At 34.7% G+C, this 18,868-nt stretch overlaps 4 protein-coding genes across 4 annotated transcripts; 2 read left to right on the top strand and 2 right to left on the bottom strand.

Annotated features, from left to right (window-relative positions):
• The first annotated feature begins 5,865 nt into the window (after positions 1–5,865).
• Positions 5,866–7,813, top strand: LOC119995689 (alpha carbonic anhydrase 7-like). Its single transcript, XM_038842192.1, has 7 exons — positions 5,866–5,984; positions 6,148–6,386; positions 6,696–6,802; positions 6,913–7,018; positions 7,130–7,291; positions 7,444–7,497; positions 7,650–7,813. Exons 1-7 carry the CDS (start codon positions 5,906–5,908, stop codon positions 7,719–7,721), a joined length of 819 nt encoding a protein of 272 aa, XP_038698120.1. The 5' UTR covers positions 5,866–5,905; the 3' UTR covers positions 7,722–7,813.
• A 1,283-nt stretch (positions 7,814–9,096) lies between these two features.
• On the top strand, positions 9,097–12,228 carry LOC119994987 (alpha carbonic anhydrase 4-like). The gene is made up of 7 exons (XM_038841332.1): positions 9,097–9,276; positions 9,962–10,179; positions 10,277–10,383; positions 10,462–10,564; positions 10,718–10,876; positions 10,960–11,013; positions 11,268–12,228. Exons 1-7 carry the CDS (start codon positions 9,162–9,164, stop codon positions 11,343–11,345), a joined length of 834 nt encoding a protein of 277 aa, XP_038697260.1. The 5' UTR covers positions 9,097–9,161; the 3' UTR covers positions 11,346–12,228.
• On the bottom strand, positions 12,069–14,570 carry LOC119994985 (calcium-binding protein CBP-like). Its single transcript, XM_038841331.1, has 5 exons — positions 13,968–14,570; positions 13,583–13,629; positions 13,313–13,488; positions 12,917–12,935; positions 12,069–12,381 (listed from the first exon to the last, which is right to left on the bottom strand). The coding sequence occupies exons 1-5, from the start codon at positions 14,527–14,529 to the stop codon at positions 12,277–12,279; spliced, it is 909 nt and encodes a 302-aa protein (XP_038697259.1). The 5' UTR covers positions 14,530–14,570; the 3' UTR covers positions 12,069–12,276.
• A 2,842-nt stretch (positions 14,571–17,412) lies between these two features.
• On the bottom strand, positions 17,413–18,864 carry LOC119987295 (protein ALP1-like). The gene is made up of 2 exons (XM_038832168.1): positions 18,076–18,864; positions 17,413–17,971 (listed from the first exon to the last, which is right to left on the bottom strand). The coding sequence occupies exons 1-2, from the start codon at positions 18,818–18,820 to the stop codon at positions 17,502–17,504; spliced, it is 1,215 nt and encodes a 404-aa protein (XP_038688096.1). The 5' UTR covers positions 18,821–18,864; the 3' UTR covers positions 17,413–17,501.
• Between the last annotated feature and the right edge of the window lie 4 nt (positions 18,865–18,868).

Below are 18,868 nucleotides of genomic sequence, written 5' to 3'. Positions count from 1 at the left end.
TTTAATTACAATGTATGATCAAATTATATTATTAATATTTATATTTAAATAAAATAACAAAAATTATAAATAGAAATAAATATTAAATTAATTATACAAATAAAATAAAAAATTTCAAAAAAATAAATATTAATTAATTTTGCGACGGAATATTCCGTCGCTAATTCGTCGTAGAAAATTCCGTGGCGAATTTGCCACCTAAATTGCTAGGCGAATTAGCCACGGAATATTCCGTCACCAAAGCTAAACATTACTTTTTAAATTTAATTTGTGACTGAATATTCCGTCACAAATTCCGTCGTAAATGTTTTCGTCATAAAATTCCCGTCGCCCATTCCGCCGCGCATTTCGTCGTAAAATTTAGCAACTACGATTTTTGTGACTGAATATTTTCCGTGGCAAATTCCATCACAAAATGATTTATTGACAGAATTTCACTGGTTAGCTGTTCTTTATGGTAGTTACTGGTTATTAGTACGATTCTTTGTAGTAAAACCGTACCTTTTTTTTAAGAGTTCGGAGAAAATGTCGTTGTGGGAGGTCTTGGTTCTGGTTTTAATATGTGAGAGGTTCGTGTCTAGATGGATAGTGAGGATAATTATGTTCTTTATTGAGAGGAAATTTTTTGTCATAGAATTACAATTCATAAATATAGACCGTGAACACAAAAACACATAAAGTTACTACCTCTTCGTCACCAAGGATTTCTGCTTGGAATATGAAGAGGCCAATAAATCTCTCGCCACACTAGATAAGCTGATACAGGATTCAGCTCATGAGGATGAAACTGCAACAGAGATTAGAAGTGAATACGAGGCAACATCGGAGGCAAGGAAAATTTTTCACGATGGGGCTGGGCATCAAGGTTTTGTGAGGTGTAGTTTACTTGAATGATCAATTATCGCTATGAGGAAAATTTTGTCAGTACGATGGGGCTGGGCATCAAGGCCTTATCAGTACTCGGAAAAGCTACGTGAAATGAAAGCAGAGTGTCTTTGTGTCTGCTTGGTGTTTTCATTCTCAATAATCCCTCCGCTCATTGATCCTTCATTGTCTCTTATAGCTTAACTTACTGACAATCGTAATTAGTGGAAGTTTTTTTCTTTTTGAAGAGGTATTGTAGACCGAAATTTATTCCAATAAAAACCCAAACGGGAGAAGAAAGGGAGCGTTAAGGCACCAAGGCCACCAACAATGGTGGATAACATACAACTAAAACAGGCGTAATTAGTGGAATTGATTAGATGGTTTTTATACATTTTTCATACTTGTAAGTAGCAATTGCATGTCTTCGCTTGGGAGGAGGGAGAGAGTGTGTGTTGTCTTCGTCGTGGACCTCGCTGGGCCTTAAGGAGGACTTTTTGTTGGGCTCATATGTCTGGGTCTAATGGGCCCAAGTAGATTGTCAAGTGTTAACTGTCTCTCTTGTAATTTGTGGATCCAAGTACATACTTATAAATTAGGTATGAAAAAAACAACAAAAACTATAAATAAATAAATAAAGAAAAGAAGAAGAAGAAGAGAGAAATTAAGGGTTGGATGACCTCAAATAAACATATTTTTATCGCTTGGTAATCAAATATACATATTTGTTTTCGCGTTGATTTTTATTTTAAAAGAATGCATGACCTAATTAGAATACACTCCCCATGCATTACACAAAATAGCATGTATCTTGATTAAATATTGTACATTAATTTATTTGGTTTGAAAGAAATTATTACAATTTTCTATAACCAATCCATTGGTTTGTAGAAAGAATGTACAAAAAAATTTTCCTAAATGATTTTTTAAAACATTTACATGTTAGCATAACTAATATATTGCTTTGTAAAAAGAAAGAAAAACTTAAGTTGATTCGTATATGATTGTTGTTCCTTTTTTTTCTCTCTCTCTTTTACCCTTTATCAAAATTAGAATATATATATATAAGGGCGGAGTTAGGAACTGATCGTGGAGCGAGTTACTGCATATCGATTCGTTCGAAAAAAAAAATCACAATACAACTCATGAGGAATGATATTATTATCCATAAACATTCATCTTGATGTTTGGTCTAATAATGTAACCCAATATGTTAACACAAATGCATAATAAAATGTATGAAAATTAAATAAAGACTATGTAAACTAAAAATATATATATAAATGTATATTTAGAACACATAAGTATTGTTATGTATTATGGTTTTCCTCCATTTTTAGGAATATTGTTTTGATGATAGTGAAAAATAATTTAGAAGAGGAGAATGTGTAATTGGTAGTATGTCTTTGTAGTTCTTGACCTTTAACTTTGGAGCAATATGAATTTGGAACCTGAGAAAATTTGAACACATTTGTCATGAAATTGCTGGCTAAATGTTGGATACAATATCTGTGGAATGCGAATGGCTCAGGCCATTGCTCTCGCATTGCGCGTTTGATGCTGGGATATCAATCGGACAACACACATATACCTCGACGATTAGTAACATACGCACAGATACAATTTATGAACCATGACCAGTTCCGATTATTTTCTGCATCGACCAAAGCTTAACATAATGGGAACAACCCATTATCTGCATCAAATGCAACTGCTATGAGTAACTTCCCTTTATACTTTCCATACAGGTGCGTGGCATCAATGCTGATCAATGGGCGACAATACTGAAACCCTTCAATACATGGCCTAAAAGCCCAAAACACATATCCAAATGTAGCTACTGAGTTGTTAGAATTCTTATACTCGAACAGAACAACCGTGCCTGGATTCGACATCTTTAAAGCTTCAAAGAACTTAGGCAGTACAACATACGATGCCTCAAATTATCCAAATAACTTCTCCATTGCTTTCTGTTTTACCATCCAAGCCTTGTAATAAGATACTTCATGCTTCAGTTGTGTGGTTGCAAAGGCTTGTATAGCAGCAACACTAATCTTCAAATCATCTCGAACAATAGACAAAACTACACTCCCCAAGTACTCAGAATCTAATTGTTGATGTCCTTGTGTTAAAGAGACATTTGTGTATGTATGTGGCCCTTTTAACACAGTTATCATCCACATTTTTATTGACTCCTTCGCCCTCGCTCGAAGATACCATATGCAAGTCTTGTCCTTCACGCATTTTAATTGAATAATTTATGTATTAGAACGTTGAGTCTTGTATTGGTAGTTGTTCTCTATGTGCCATGCTTTCACCGCATTAAGCAGTTCTGCCTTATTCTCGAACACTTGCTTGACTTTTAAGTCACCTTCAATCCCTCATTAACATAATCCCAATCCGTGCATACTGCATCATCAAAATTAACATCTCCAAATTCAGGTATTTGTGGCACCAGGTGAGTATGAAGCCCAACATTTTCTGCAGTATCACCACCAACATCATCATCCTCATCCTCAACGTCACTAGCATCAGATTCGATGTAACGTTCATCATCTTCAACCTCAACATCGTTGTTCGCAATTGCCTCCTCAAAATGATCGGTGTTTTCACTACCACACATTTCTGGGATCAACGTGACATTAACATTTGGTAATTAATGTTGTGAAGAAGAACTTCCACCAGTTGTCTGGGTACAATCAACCCAAGGAGCAGATTGACTGTAATCGTACTCATATTCATATGGAAAATCTTGATTTCTCTGTGAAGTCATTATCACCTTCATATTACAATATTTTTATACAAATTAAAGTAATCAAGTTAATATTCCAATTAAAATAATCAAGTTAACAATAACAACTAATCAACAATATTTATAAATAAACTACACTAATAACAACATTAACAAAATAAAATAATCAAGTAAACATTAACAAAAATAAACAATTTTAATATTGCAATTAAATTAATAACGACAACATTAACAAATGAAAACTATTTTTACACACAAACTACACTAATCAAGAGAAGAAAACTATTTTTACACACAAACTAAACTATTTTTACACACAAACTATACTAATCAAGACAAGAAAACTATTTTTACACACAAACTAAACTATTTTTACACACAAACTACACTAATCAAGACAACATTAACAAATGAAAACTATTTTTACATACAAACTACACTAATCAAGACAACATTAACAAATGAAAATTCTTTTCACATACAAGCTACACTAATCAAGTCAACATATTTAAACAATTATATTATTCCAATTCAAAAAATGACGACAACATTAACAATCAAATCTATTTTTACAACCCTAAATAAAATAATCAACTCAACATTAACAAATCTTTTAATATACGTAATTAACAAATTTAAACATAATATAAGATAAGTTATGTATCAAAAACCCAATGCAAGTATAAATCAACAAAAAATTATTACCGTTTAATTGCTCGACGGTTATTGGAAACCACTGAACTCAAACACTCCCTCCCTCCCTCTTTCTATGACTACTTTTGTTTGTGCGTATCAAAGAGTGCCTATGGTTTGGTTTATAGACAAAAGACACCGTTGTTCACAATTGCGGCATTGCTTGGGATTCCATGATGCCGCCGTCATAAACTGCGACATTACCTTGGATTTTAACAAACGCTACTGCCAAAAGCGGCACCATGATGTCGTTGTTCAGATATGAGGTGCCGCTATTTAGATCTCGTTGTGCCGTTGTTTCAAACAACGGTTTGGTGTAAAAGGATTTAACCGCTGTTACAAACAGCGCTGTTACAAACAGCGGCATCACTAAAGACAAATAGGTGTCGCTGTTGGTAACAGCGGCACGGTGCTAGTTCCCTAATAAATTACAAACGGGAGACAAATACCTAATAAAAAAACGTTCAGATGCTAAAACCAAAAAAAACTCTATATACACACTACATAATATATATATGTTACTACATATATACATATGTGTTTGTATAGATTTTTTATGTGAAAAATATCTTTTTATATTTGAAAATATCTTTTTATGTGTATTTTTTAGTAAGTGCATATATATGTTTGTATATTTAAACAACAACACATAACAATATTTATGTGTTCCCGCTATGTATTTATATATTATTTCATCTAACATGGTCTTTGATTAATGTTCATCAATTTTAATATGTATTTATGTTAACATTTTGGGTTACTTATGAGATCAAATATTAAGATGAATGCTTATCAATAATATCATTTCAATAAGTTGTAATGTTGTAAAATAATCCTAAAAAAATTTAGGACGAATAATTATACATGTATATATAGAAAATAATTATATATGTATCTATATACACTGATACACACACCTCACATGCGTAAGATAGTTTTTATTTTAGATCTCATTCTAATAGTAATGGTTTTTTTAATATAATATATTGAATTATTATGTTTATTCAAACAAAAAAAGATTAAGTAGCTTAATTGGTATGAACATTAGTCATATATGCAAGAAGTCTCAAGTTCTATTCTTAATAAAAATATTTTAAAAAAATTTTTCCATTCGGGCGCGGGAGGGATTAAATATAAATATTAAATATAGGGCCCTCTATACTTTATAGACATTTTAATTACATTAGGCATACAGTACACGCCAAAATAGTATTATAGTAATGATATATTATTTTGTTAATTAATAAACGAATTATTTCTATGAATTTTGTTGAATGGTTCATGTAAAAAATCCATTTTCAGGACGATATATTTGACTTTCTAGATTTATTTTGATTAAGTAATATTCATATCTATTTATACATTATAGGGCGTGATTAATATCGGCATTTTCATCGTATACTATAAAATTTGGATTCTATACCAAAAAATACTTGAATATATCAAATTTATTTTAGTAAATGCCATGTACTTATATATATATATTCATTTATTTATTTATTTATATTTATATGTGTGTGTGCTAATTCAATCTCTAACAGGCCTAGTATATATATGTCTCATAAATTCATAATCACCACTAAGAACTCATAAGCTATGGAATCTAGTTTTCTTTTCTTCATTCCTCATCTCATTCTTTCATTTTACTGTCTTTTATCCTTTGATCTTACACTTGGTATGCTCTCTTTATCTCTCTTATATGTATATATGTATCCCTAGTTAATCAATAAAAAAAAATATTGATTTTGAAATTGCAATAAAATTCATCAATTTACTATTTAGAAGTATTTCATGGTTATTTTAATTTTTATGAAAATAATATTTAATTGATTTTTTAGGTGTGAGTGTGGCAAGCATAGCGGAGGAACATGAATATACATATATTGAAGGAAGTGGTAGAGGTCCAGAAGACTGGGGGAATCTCAAACCAGATTGGAAAGCTTGTGGAGAAGGAAAGCTACAGTCTCCCATTGATCTTACTGATAGAATTGCACAAGTTTCACCACAATTAGGTGACTTGGAAAGGCACTACTTTCCTGCTCCTGCTGTAGTCGAAAATAGAGGACATGACATTATGGTAAGTAGCCAGTATTTTTCTCTTGAATTGTTTGAAATTCTTTGTATCGATTTATGGGTCGGATCGACCACTTGGGTGATAATCTAGTTGATAAGTATGACTTCGAGAAACCTTGAATTCAATTCTCATGGGAAGCAATACCCTTGTGGCAATGCGTTATTTGAACTAACTTGTCCTGCTATTAAGTGAGAAACTACTTTTGCGCACGCGAGTCTGACCCTAATGGGCAAACTTTTTATGGTTGGATCCACATATGCTAATAGGGCAATAGTTTGATTTTCTTCCTAAAAAATAACGAATATTTTTCAGGTGAAATGGAAACATAATGCTGGGAGCATTAAGATAGATGGAATTGATTATTACTTACAACATTGTCATTGGCATTCTCCCGCTGAGCATACCTTTAATGGTTCAAGGTTTGTTCTTCAATAATCATAATTTTATAAAATTTGAATAAATAAATAAATAAATATATATATATATATACACTCTAATTGAATGTTAATTAATTTGGTAATTTTTACAGACTCATGTTGGAGGCTCACATGGTCCATTATTCAAGCTCTTTTGAAAAAATAGCAGTTGTTGCAATTACTTACATGCTTGGCCATTCTGATCCCATCATTTCAAGGGTACTTATATACATACATACATACATATATATATGCAATTAATCACTATATATTAGATGTGATTAATTTGCAAAATCATGATTAATTAATATGTTCCTGATCGATCGGCAGGTGGTTAAGAAAGTAAGATCATCTAGCTATGAAGAACAAGATTTGGGAATTATTAACCCACAAGATATAATTTCTTGTACCGGCAGAGCATATTTTAGATACATAGGTTCTCTTACAACTCCTCCATGCTCTGAAGGTGTTATTTGGACTGTATTCATAGGGGTAAGAACATAATTGTGTGTGTATATATATATATACAAATTATCTTTTTTAGTTATCAAAAGATTTTTATACATTTTTTTTTAATTAGGAAATAAATGGTGTTTTATTGAAGTTATGATTGTAATATAATAACATTGTTTGGTTTTGTATAGGCAAAAACAGTATCATCAAAGGAAATAGAAATGCTGAAGCAAGCTGTGGATGATGTGAGTCCATAATATATTTCAATCTGACATAAAAGTTTTTGCTAAATTCATAATAATTTCCTTAATTTATTTATTTTTTATTTATTGTTTACAGGGTTTTGCAAGTTTTTTGCTAAATTCATAATAATTTCCTTAATTTATTTTTTTTACAGGGTTTTGAATCAAATGCAAGGCCAACTCAACCACTTGGTGAAAAAATAGTTTATTTATATCCCACAATGTAGTACCATTGTCCACAGCCTTTTAAAGGCCTTATTTTTATATATTTAATAAACCATATTTTTAAATCATATATATAACAAAAATGTCATAATGTTGTGAGTATTTTTGCTGCCATACTTGAGAATCAAACAAAGTATCCTTAATTAATTCATTTACTTATTTGTAAAAAGTAAATAGTGGGATATATATATATATATATATATATATATATACCTATTTAAGCTTTTTTCATGTGCTCAAACAAAACTTTGCTTAGAACCAAATCTTTGAACCTCTCTCCTTTACTTTTTTCCTTTTAATTTGTCTAATTATACATTTATTCTAAAACCCACCAAAAAAAATATTAGTGGCATTGTTAAGAATGATAATATGACAACTAGGTAGTGTGTGTGTATATGTATATAGGTACAATTGTAAAGCTGGTTTTATTGTCCTAAATATTTATACTCCTACCAATCATACCAACTGAAAAACAACAAATTAACTAATACATGACAAGATTATTGATAATAAATTAAAGAATTACAAAAGAGAGTGAAAGTTCTAAAACAAATTTTAAAAAACTTGAGAGTCAAGAGTGAGCAAAAGAAGGACCACAACAACAAGGGTTAATAAAAGCATATTTCCAATCTCATTTTAGCAATCTATTCTAACTCAATGACAAGGGAATATTTCACCAAAATAGATGTCATTTAATGCACTTTGTTGGCAAGAAATAAAGATAGGATTCTTTTTTTTTTTTTTGAGGCAATAAAGATAGGATTCTTGCTTCAATATTAAAATATCATTAAAATATAAGCATGCTTGAAAAAAAAATTAAAATGGGACGGGGGATTCGAACCCTGATCACCAGGATTATACACACCATCTTTAACACTCTAACTAATGGCTCGGGTGTTAGCGAGTTAAGGGTCTCTGCAATGAAAATTACTGCAGTGTCAATTAAGAACGTTGATAGTGCATACCAATGTGAGGCTCAATCTGTTTTTTGACTTTAGTAAATAGATTTGATAACACTAATTAAAACTATAGACAATCATACTAGAGGTACCCTGTGTTAAGCATAGCTGAACTTGGTTCTCTAGCAAAATACCACAGGAATGTAACATATATAAAAGAAAGAAAAATATAAAAAAAAATATAATTTGATTACAATTAAAATCAATTGATTTACATTTAAACCTTATAAATTAATCATAAACTCTGGCTTTTAAGCAGTTAAAAACCCGTTACAAGTGCATAACACGCGCCTGCTGCAGAGACTGGCTTGAACAAGGCAGTGAGAGAGAGACACCGTGAGTGAGAGAGAGAAGGAAAGAAGCCTTTTGTCTCCATTTCAAAATCAGTCACCGAATCAAGACTATTATATATACTCTACTCCGCAGAGGAAAGGTTTGCTCTTTCATGAAGAAGAAAAAAAAACCCATCAATCAATCACCATCATGAGCTTGTACAGTATATTCACTATGCCCAACTTTGCTTCTCTCTTTCTGGCTTCTCTCATTGTCTTCTCTTGTTCTTCCTTCACACTCTGCTCTGCTTCTGAATCTGAAACTGGTATGATTTTCATCTCTCTCAAGTGTTTTTCTTACTTTACACATCACATTTTGTGAATTTTATTTTTTGGGTTTCCTGGGTTTGATTGAGGCAACTGCATCTGCATGCAACTTGAAGATCTTAAACATTTATTGAAGGAAAGAAAGAATCTTTTTTGTGGGCTTACTCTGAGGGATCAAATGTGGGTTTCTGAGAATGATTTTTATGATGGAATTGATCAAAGTGATCCAATTTCTGGTTACCCAGTTTACTTTTTCAATTTTGTTTGATTAATAAAATATAATTTTTTATTATGTTAGAATACTTGCATCCAGAACCAGCACTACCTTTGTATTTTTCTTGTTCTATCTGGGTGTTTTGTTTTATTCTTTACATTAGGAAATCAAATACCAGGCTCTTTGTTTTGCAGAGTGGACAAAGACAACGTCTTCACCATTTTCTATGAGAAAATAAATATTTAAACCTTGAATATTCTATTGCTTGCTAACCTGGTTAGTGATTTCTGACAATAGTTTAATTAATGGGCTTTCTCTTAATCAATTCATGCTTAACCGATTAGGTTCATGTCTCCTGGTTTATGTACTGAACCTGCCATGGAATGCACAACTTCACTTTAGACCAGTCTCGGCCGATTTTGATTTTCATGACCTTAAACATCTTCATACCCTCTTGTGTTATCCTGCAGATGATGAGACCCCCTTCACATATGTGGAAGGAACTGGGAAAGGCCCAAAAGAATGGGGCAAAATTGACTCGCATTGGCGATCTTGTGATGGCGGAAAGCTGCAATCTCCTATTAATCTTCTTGACCAACGAGTGCAAGTTTCAGCTAACCTTGGCAAACTTGAAAGGGATTACAAACCAGCTCCTGCTGTTGTGAAGAACCGGGGCCACGACATTAGTGTGAGTGCCACCATTAGGCCTATGCCTTTTTCAACTACTTGTGCTTATTCATCTGCAATAAATTACAAGACCAAAAAAATTGACCCTTTTTTTGTAGGTGAGATGGATAGGTGATGCAGGCGAAATAAGCATCAATGGGACTGATTACAAATTGATACAATGTCACTGGCATTCGCCCTCGGAGCATACGTTTAATGGTTCGAGGTTTGTTTTCTTATCCTTCCTCGGAAGCTAGTTTTCTATTTGACACGACTGATCTTTCGGTTTCCTCCCATGTCGAAGGTACGAATTGGAGCTTCACATTGTCCATTTAAGCTCTAATGGAGGAATAGCAGTTATTGCAATTGTTTACGAATACGGCCATCCAGACCGGTTCCTTTCAAGGGTATGGAGATTGCTTTCTCTTCTGATATTCATCATTGCCTTTGCCATCTGCAATGTCAGAATTCGTTGCCCTTCACAATTCATCCATATGCTTTTTCAACAATTAACTTCCAATGGTGTTCTGAAGCTACAAATTGTTATTTATTACTTGCAGCTGTTCCACCACATCAAAACAGTTGGGGAAAAAGAGAAGTATTTGGGGATTGTTAACCCAGGAGACATCAAGTTTGGTAGCCGAAAATACTACCGATACATTGGTTCTCTCACAGTTCCTCCATGCACTGAAGGTGTTATTTGGACAGTTATCAAGAAGGTTTAACCCACATATCATTTTTTTTTTCATGTTGTTTTTATATCTGACTTGACTACTAGCCAATTTCGTTTACACAAGTACAGGTGAGAACAGCTTCGCGGGAGCAAGTTCGGGCACTAAGGGATGCTGTTCATGATGTAAGTGTTCGCTAATTTGTTGAACTGATATAGTTTTCTTTCTAAATTGTAGCCTGAACCTTTTGTATTTACTCAAGAAACGAACATACCTAGCTATGAATCTATCACTGATTTGGACAATGTCTTATATTTTCCAGATAAAAAGAGATTATAATGATATGATTGCTGATTAGTGTGCTTTCTTAGGGTTTAATTTGGGAATGGCAAATGAACTCCAGTATAGACTTGTTCTAACCATCTTGGTTCATTTTCAGGGGTTTGAGGCAAATGCAAGGCCTACGCAGGCGTCCGTTGGAATACCTGTTTCTTTCTACACTCCAAGAGAGCACTGACGTTCTGCTTAGAATTTATGAGAAGAAAAACTAAGAATACTCTGCTTAGAATTTATGAGAAGAAAATCTAAGAATGCTATCCAATGAATTCGACTGATGTACTCGAAATTATTGATAAAATGCACTATTCAGCCCTTTTGTTAAGATTTGAGCATTATCAGTTGGATTCAGTCTACTTATAAACTAGTTCTGCTATGCTTTCTTTTGGCATCTCAGCTTGTTCAACAGAGCATTGGTGCTCTCGCCATTAACCCTCTGTTCCAACATGATGCAAGTGAAGAACCAGTATCCATAGTTAATTTTCTACGAGACAAGACAAGGTCAAAGAGTTAACAGAATAACAGGTCAGGTGATATCAAGGGGGAAAAAAATTGGAGAAGGTTTTAGGTTCATTTGGTGAAAAAGTCGAGAGTTAACTGGTCAGCTGAGATGAAGGAAAATTAAAAAAAATTGGAGAAGGTTTTAGGTTCATTTGGTGGGGCATGTGCCTTGATTCTAATGGCGAAAGTCTTATATCATCTCCCCCTAGTTAGCAATATTTAATCAATAAATTATTGGTTTTTGGGTTTTGGATTTTTGAGAGCAGTTGACCTAAAAGCAACCATGGCACTAATGAGATTCATCCACTCCAGCACAAAAGGTCAACTAACAGTTATAGCAAATTGAGAGAGAGATCTGAAAATTGCATTCCTGCATTGCAGTATTCAAGTTGTACATCCAGAATTAGAAAACATTGCTCCACTCTTATTTAAACACGGTAAAATCACAAGTACCCTCAAAAGAACTAGTCAAATACTACCATAGTATTGTACCAATTCACAAAACCTAATGGACTAGTCACTCGGATTACATAAAACCAACTTCACAAGGAGATTGCATAAAACAGATTCAAAAGCAAAGTGCATATAAGAAACAGTTACAACTTCCACCTCTATGCTATAAGGAATGGCAGAACAGTCAGCATGAAAGCTTCGTAAGCAAAAGTAGCCGAGCCAGAGTACGAAGTGTCCTTCTCCTTGAATTTCTCAGTAAGTCCCTGCAAGACCAATTGTTAAAAGTATGGTTAAGTAACAGGAGGCAATGTTTACTAGATTATTCTGCATGGCAAGCATTGCAAATTCATAAGCTGTTGCCAAAATGGTATCTTAGAAGTCCTAGGGCATAGATTCACTCCAAGACTATGGCTATACATTCAATAGTATTGTTAGAATGAGAGGGTTTTAAAATTAGTCTTTAGTATGGTACATCGAATCATGAAGCTTTTAGCAGAAAATTAACAAAAGATGCAAATGAAAGAAAGATGAAGTATTCCACTAACAAATGGAGAGAACAAACTCATCTTCAGAATGCATGTGTTTGACATCTAGACATCTAAGAAACTCATGTGTTGATGTGTAGATGCTACAGAATAACTTTAGTTTCTAAGCTAAGCAGCAAATAGTAGTGACAAAAGGCCAAAAAGAATAAGGCCTCCCCTAAAAGCTATAAAGTATAAGTCAGTGCACTAAACATGGCAGTCTGGAGACGTTTGTAAAAATGAAATTACAAAGAAGGGTGTTTAATGAACTCACCTTGACTGTAAGGCAGCACCTGCATTTATTTAAAACAAAAACACTGTGAGAGTCAGATCAACAGAAATAATATCTCATAGGTTTTAAAAAAAAAAAAGTGCAGCTTAAATCCACACACTTTGTCTCCCAGTAATGAACGAGGATCTGGATTCCAATTCCAGTCCCCCATTAAGTCTCATACTCCTACATTTTAGCAGAAACAATAAAATTCTAATAGCATTACCTGAATACTTAACAAATTAAAATATTCAACTTCAGACTTCCAGTTTAAAATTGAAGTGAGATTTATAGGAACAGGAATCCTACACATGCAGAGCTTGTAAACCAAATCTAGCTAGAACATTTTGATCATACCAACAAAAACAGTACACATAAAGTGAATGTACAAGCACATACTCAATGAAGTTATCATATTCAATGGCCTTGTTCTTCCCTCCAGTCTTATCAAACTTAGACACCAGTAAATCCAATACCACTGGAGAGACTGCAAATCCCATACTCAAAAGCGCCTCCCTCAGCTCATTAGCATCAATTTTGCCACTCCTGTCCCTGTCAAATCTGTCGAAAGTGGACTGAACCCAAATGAAAGATAGAGTGCACAATTAACAATAAGCAAAAACTTAACAGAGAGAGATGTATATTCCAATTCACAATCTCTAAAATTACCCTCCAGGTCTGAAGGCTGTAGAACAATTGAGAGAATTCCTTCGGTCCTGTAATCACGACAACAATAGTTTTATTCAGTATCAATTCAAAACAATATCTAAATAGGACACGTGGACAACGTGTGCCATCGGGCCCACCGAACTTATTCAAACGCGTACGAAGATCGGGAAGAGAAAAGGATTGTAGAAGTAGAAGAAATCGTTTACGAAATGACGAAAACAACCCTCGGAGATAGACGAACCCAAACGGTTTGTCCGCCATCGGGGTTAATTTCGGCATTTAATTGCATGACGAACAAACCGCCATTGTTGCGTTGCGCCAGAAGTCGCAGAACTGAGCGTTAATTTGGGAAGAAATTCAGGTTAAACGGGGAGAGAAAACTCACCGATCTTCCTAGTGTTGGTATTGGTGAAGAGATACATGAGCAGGTGAACAGTCCTCAAGCTGAAGCTCTGATTGTACGAAGACAGCGCGCTCTGCAACTCCTTGTCGTCGATCAACCCGCTTCCGTCCTGATCCGCCATCTGGAAGCAGGCCACGACGGTTGGGTCCGTGCCAGGAGGGAACGCAGACGGAACCAGAGTCGCGAAAGGGCTCCCGTACGTCTGAGGCGGCGGCGGATAGCCTCCTGCTGCATACGGTGGCGCGCCCCCCGATGAATAAGGTGGTGCACCTCCAGATGCATACGGTGGCGCACCTCCAGATGTATACGGTGGCGCTCCTCCAGATGAATACGGTGGAGCGCCTCCCGATGAATACGGTGGCGCTCCTCCGTGGGACTGTGGCTTGTCCTTATGGGGCTTTTCGCCTACAGGAACCGCAGCGGCGTAGGGAGGCGTTGGAGCTCCATAAGGTGGGTGTTGCTGCGGGGCATAAGGGTTTTGCGTGTACGGCTGAGACGGTGCGCCGTAGCCGTAGCCGGGAGGAGGTTGTGGATATCCAGACATGACTATGTGAGAAAGGGATAAATTTGGAAATGTGTAAAACTGGATAGAGCTAGTGGTATTTATATAGAAGAATGGGCTTGAAGGATTAAAATTATTTTCGTTGCCATAATACTTTAATAAATTACTAAATTACGGGCCATAAACATTCTCAAAATGGGCTAAAACCATGATCATGGGCCCATGGCCATGTGAAAGCTTGGAGGGTGTACATTGAATTTCTACCAAGCACGTATATGAAATTATCATGTGCTATTGCGCGGGGTAAACCCTAGTGGCTATAGGCTCTTTGGGGATGGGGTCAATAGTAATTGCAGTATTGACCCGTACACGGTGTTCTCACAAATGAAATCTCATCTCATGAAAGCAAAAAAATGAGCATTGAACGAGATTTGGAATCAAGACTTGCATGTTAAAGATCCAATGAATAATACATTCGCTTGGGTATTTTTTTTTACCCTAACGATTAGGGGGAAGCCTTTCGCTATTTGAAGGTGGGTTTGGTTCAAAAAAGATAATAACCACGGTTTTCATGTCTAAACAAACGGAATATTAAATACGTTTGTTGCCCACAGCTTATCATATAACTTTTTAAGAAATATAAGGATGGCTGTGCTTGATCTGGTAAAAAGAACAATTAATTTTAATTGAATCCTTTTAATAGCTTATTTTTTTTGTTAAAACTAGAACATTATGAGTCAAATAAGTTATGAAAAAGAACGTGTGGTGTTCATATAAAATAAAAGCCAATTGGGCCAGTTGTTACATTGAAAATCAATTAAAATAGTTAAAAAACCATGTGCATTGTGTAGAGGCAACTCTGCAAAACTTCCTTTTTTTGTTCTTAATTGTTCCAGTATTTGACGAATACGTATAATTTCATATCATAGTGGCGATCTGATCTATATCTATATATGCAGCAGTTGATTAATTTTGTTGACTCCAAGGGGTCGTTGGGTCTCCCAAGCGCCAATTTGTTCAAAAATGGCTTTTTGTCGGCCGCCGCGTCAACACTCAAACCGGCGATTTCGTTGACTTTCATGAGATGATGACTCTTTGTTATTTATTTTTGATAAGGGGTAAATGTAACTTTTTTCGTCAATATAAGAGTTTATCAAGTCAAACTCGATCACGATCACTGAATGTTTAAACGTTGTTATTTGAAAACTCAAATTCAAAAATTATGTCAATATGTACACTTGGATAGATTTTTTATTATTGGAACAATCAAAACAATTGATGTAGCATAAAAAAATTATTATAAAGAATCTACCCAAATAGTGATAAATATGTTCGTGTGTATATATTGAAACAATTTTCAACTTTTGTTTTTGAAGTTAAAACATGAGAATACTCAAAAGATGACTCAATTGCAAAGCAATGGCCCCCAGTGAGAAAAAAATGTAGTTATGTAGTTATATTTTTATATATAAAACAAAATGTAGTTAAACCTTGGGCCCCAATGCTCAAGCCCAACCAATATAAAAATAGTGAAAATATATTATATTTTAACTTAGTCGACCATTATAGCCCAATGACCCAAACTCTCATCCTTGCTCTCTACTACCCTTGTCTAAAAGAATGCGCACATGGTAGACAACATGATTTATCGTAGAAAAAATGTGCATGACTTTTGAGTATCAACTAAAGATATGCATTGCAATCGGATTATTGACCAATTTTTAAATAATTGTCTAGTATGTTTCATAAAAAAAGTTGGTTAGATATAATATTAATCATGTTGTAATAGGGTGTTTTCAGAATATGAAAACTCAAAGAGAACAGTTATGATAAATAAATATATATAATGTTTTATTGCTTGAAACTATTATCTTCATGTAATATAAATAACCTCAAAATTTTTTCCAAGGATGTTGCCTCCTATCCCTGCTACTTAATTGTGCCTTCAGTGAATTCAAATCCTGGATCTACCACGGAGAACAGTCGGTGACTGATTTAGAAATTGACAACTTTTTTAATAACAAAAAATTGCATTACCCATTTGGTAACTCACCGTTAGTTATTATTTAAAAAAAAAAATACTCACCGTTTGGAAATTAACCAACTTGAAAAATTAAGATGGCAAGTGATGAAACCAAGAATTCAAATTAAGGGCCCAAACCAAAAGTTCATTGGGTTGGGCTAATTTTGTAAGAAAGAGATGAGCTTAGATGAATTGATTGTGTGAGTGTCTTCTCACATTGAACTGGTTTTCATCATAAACACTCTTTTTACTCTCTCTCACCTCTCCAGCTCTCCCGACTCTCATCACCCATAGATTTCAAATCTCAATTGAACCTTTTCATATTCTCATTGTGATTCCTCTCACTTTCAAGAAATTCAAATTTGACCATTTGGGTTTGTATTTTATCTAGAATCCTTGCTACGCCCTTGGCGAAAGGCAACTTAATTTTGTTCATCATCAAGAGATATTTAAAAGGCCATGTGATGTTAGTGCTTGTTGTTGATATCTAGTATACTAGAACTTCCCCTATGTTAAATGATATTGATAAGGGCTCTGTTTGGCAGAGCGGAAAGCTGAATTTTCAATGCTAGCGGAAATGCTGTAGAAAAAAAGCTGAGCTTAAAGCTGTGTAATATGCTGTGAGGTGTTTGGCACACATATAAGCTGACGCTAGCGGTTATGCTGTCGAATATGTTGTGAGGTGTTTGGCGCACATATAAACTGACGCTAGCGGAAATGTTGTTTAATTAATAAAACTATTTTATAATTGTTGAAATTATTTCATTTTACTCTTAACAACTTTTATTAATTTTATTTTCTGTTTTAGTCCAACAAATATATCATATCTCTTTTAAATTAATTTTTTTAATTTAGACATAATTACTAATTTAACAGTAACACAATGCATGTACCATAAATAATCATACATTAAAATAATAGAAAGTATCATATTACATTCTCACAACTCCAAATAATTGTAACTTACATAATTTTACATATGCCCAAAATATCAATTACGCTCCCTCCGACGGACAAGTTTGTTTGCAATAAGATCCCGAACACGCGTCATTGTATGGTCGTCACGTAGATCCGAATCCCCTACATTCTCTGCCGCAGTAGCGTTACTAGGACCTTCTTCATATGAACAACTTGGTTCTTCATCGATTTCCATGAACTCGTCATCATCTGTCACCCTTAATCGAATATAATTGTGAAGTGCCATGCACGCTATCACAATTTCCACTTGAATCGGGAACGGGAATGACCGCATATTTCTCAGAATCGGCCACCTATTCTTTGTTACCCCAAAAGTTCTTTCTATGACATTTCGAAGCGATGAGTGTGCATGGTTGAATACCTCATGAGGTCCCGATGCTCGGCGGCCATTTTCAAATTGAGACGAATGATATCTTTCACCTCTATATGGGGCAAGATAACCAATCCTGTTAGGATATCCTGCATCTACTAGATAATACTTTCCTGTAAAAATGAAATTAATTTGTAGTAGAGCATCATGTATCATTTAAACGGCTTCAAATTATTTCGACTTTTGTTTGACAAGCGATTATAAATTTATGACTTACCCGGAGGTGGATGCGGAAAGTGTAACGATTCATCTGTAATTGCATCCTGAAATACCCGCGCATCGTGTGCAGATCCCTCCCACCCAGCCGAGATAAAAATATACAACATGTCAAAGTCGCACGCGGCCATCACATTCTGTGTAGTAAATCCTTTCCTCCCTATGAATCGACCTCTCTCATCCTTGGGAATGACGGCTGGAATATGAGTACCATCAATCGCACCAATACAATCCTTAAATGGCCTATATTTAGGGTCATTCCTAATCCTAGAAGGTACTGTATCGAACTGGTTCTCCCTCGGTTTGATAAGGTCGATGGACATTAGGTAGACGCTTTGTAGAACCTCCCTGAAAATCCGGCTAATTGTTTCGCCGGAATGCTGAAAGCATTCTTGCAACAATCTATTACTAGCACCCTGCCCCAAAGTAAAGAGGAACATACCAACCATTTCCGGAATTTGAATGGTGTTCGTGGTCGGTAACATATATTTGTCTCTTAGATCGATGCATAACTCTCTGAAAATTTCTTTCCTCATCCTGAAAAGTTGTGAACATCTAGCTGGGTGTCCTCTCAGAATTTCTGTAACCCATTGATAACCCTGTAAAGCTGATGTCCTACACGGAACCCTATCAATGTATGATCCACGGGAGCCGTAATAGCGGATGGCAGCTGCTGTAGCACACACAACTACTACAAACCGCGCTATCCATTCACGTTCTGATCGTCTAGTGTCATCACCAACCATGTTAACAGTGTCCAATCCTGATCACAATTAGCAAATAAAGTTCAAAAA

This window comes from Tripterygium wilfordii, chromosome 3, assembly GCF_013401445.1.
Source record: "Tripterygium wilfordii isolate XIE 37 chromosome 3, ASM1340144v1, whole genome shotgun sequence".
Lineage (NCBI taxonomy): Eukaryota > Viridiplantae > Streptophyta > Magnoliopsida > Celastrales > Celastraceae > Tripterygium > Tripterygium wilfordii.
The sequence above is the reverse complement of the archived record's forward strand: the minus strand, read 5'-3'. Positions and strand labels throughout refer to the sequence as shown.

Coding starts and splice junctions, on each gene's coding strand:
- LOC119995689 (XM_038842192.1), top strand. CDS start 5,906: ATGGAATCTAGTTTTCTTTTCTTCATTCCTCATCTCATTCTTTCATTT. Junction 5,985..6,147: donor ATCCTTTGATCTTACACTTG/GTATGCTCTCTT, acceptor TTGATTTTTTAG/GTGTGAGTGTGGCAAGCATA. Junction 6,387..6,695: donor ATAGAGGACATGACATTATG/GTAAGTAGCCAG, acceptor AATATTTTTCAG/GTGAAATGGAAACATAATGC.
- LOC119994987 (XM_038841332.1), top strand. CDS start 9,162: ATGAGCTTGTACAGTATATTCACTATGCCCAACTTTGCTTCTCTCTTT. Junction 10,384..10,461: donor CATACGTTTAATGGTTCGAG/GTTTGTTTTCTT, acceptor CCCATGTCGAAG/GTACGAATTGGAGCTTCACA. Junction 11,014..11,267: donor TAAGGGATGCTGTTCATGAT/GTAAGTGTTCGC, acceptor GTTCATTTTCAG/GGGTTTGAGGCAAATGCAAG.
- LOC119994985 (XM_038841331.1), bottom strand. CDS start 14,529: ATGTCTGGATATCCACAACCTCCTCCCGGCTACGGCTACGGCGCACCG. Junction 13,630..13,967: donor TACCAACACTAGGAAGATCG/GTGAGTTTTCTC, acceptor TCGTGATTACAG/GACCGAAGGAATTCTCTCAA. Junction 13,489..13,582: donor ACAGCCTTCAGACCTGGAGG/GTAATTTTAGAG, acceptor ATTTGGGTTCAG/TCCACTTTCGACAGATTTGA.
- LOC119987295 (XM_038832168.1), bottom strand. CDS start 18,820: ATGGTTGGTGATGACACTAGACGATCAGAACGTGAATGGATAGCGCGG. Junction 17,972..18,075: donor CTTTCCGCATCCACCTCCGG/GTAAGTCATAAA, acceptor TCATTTTTACAG/GAAAGTATTATCTAGTAGAT.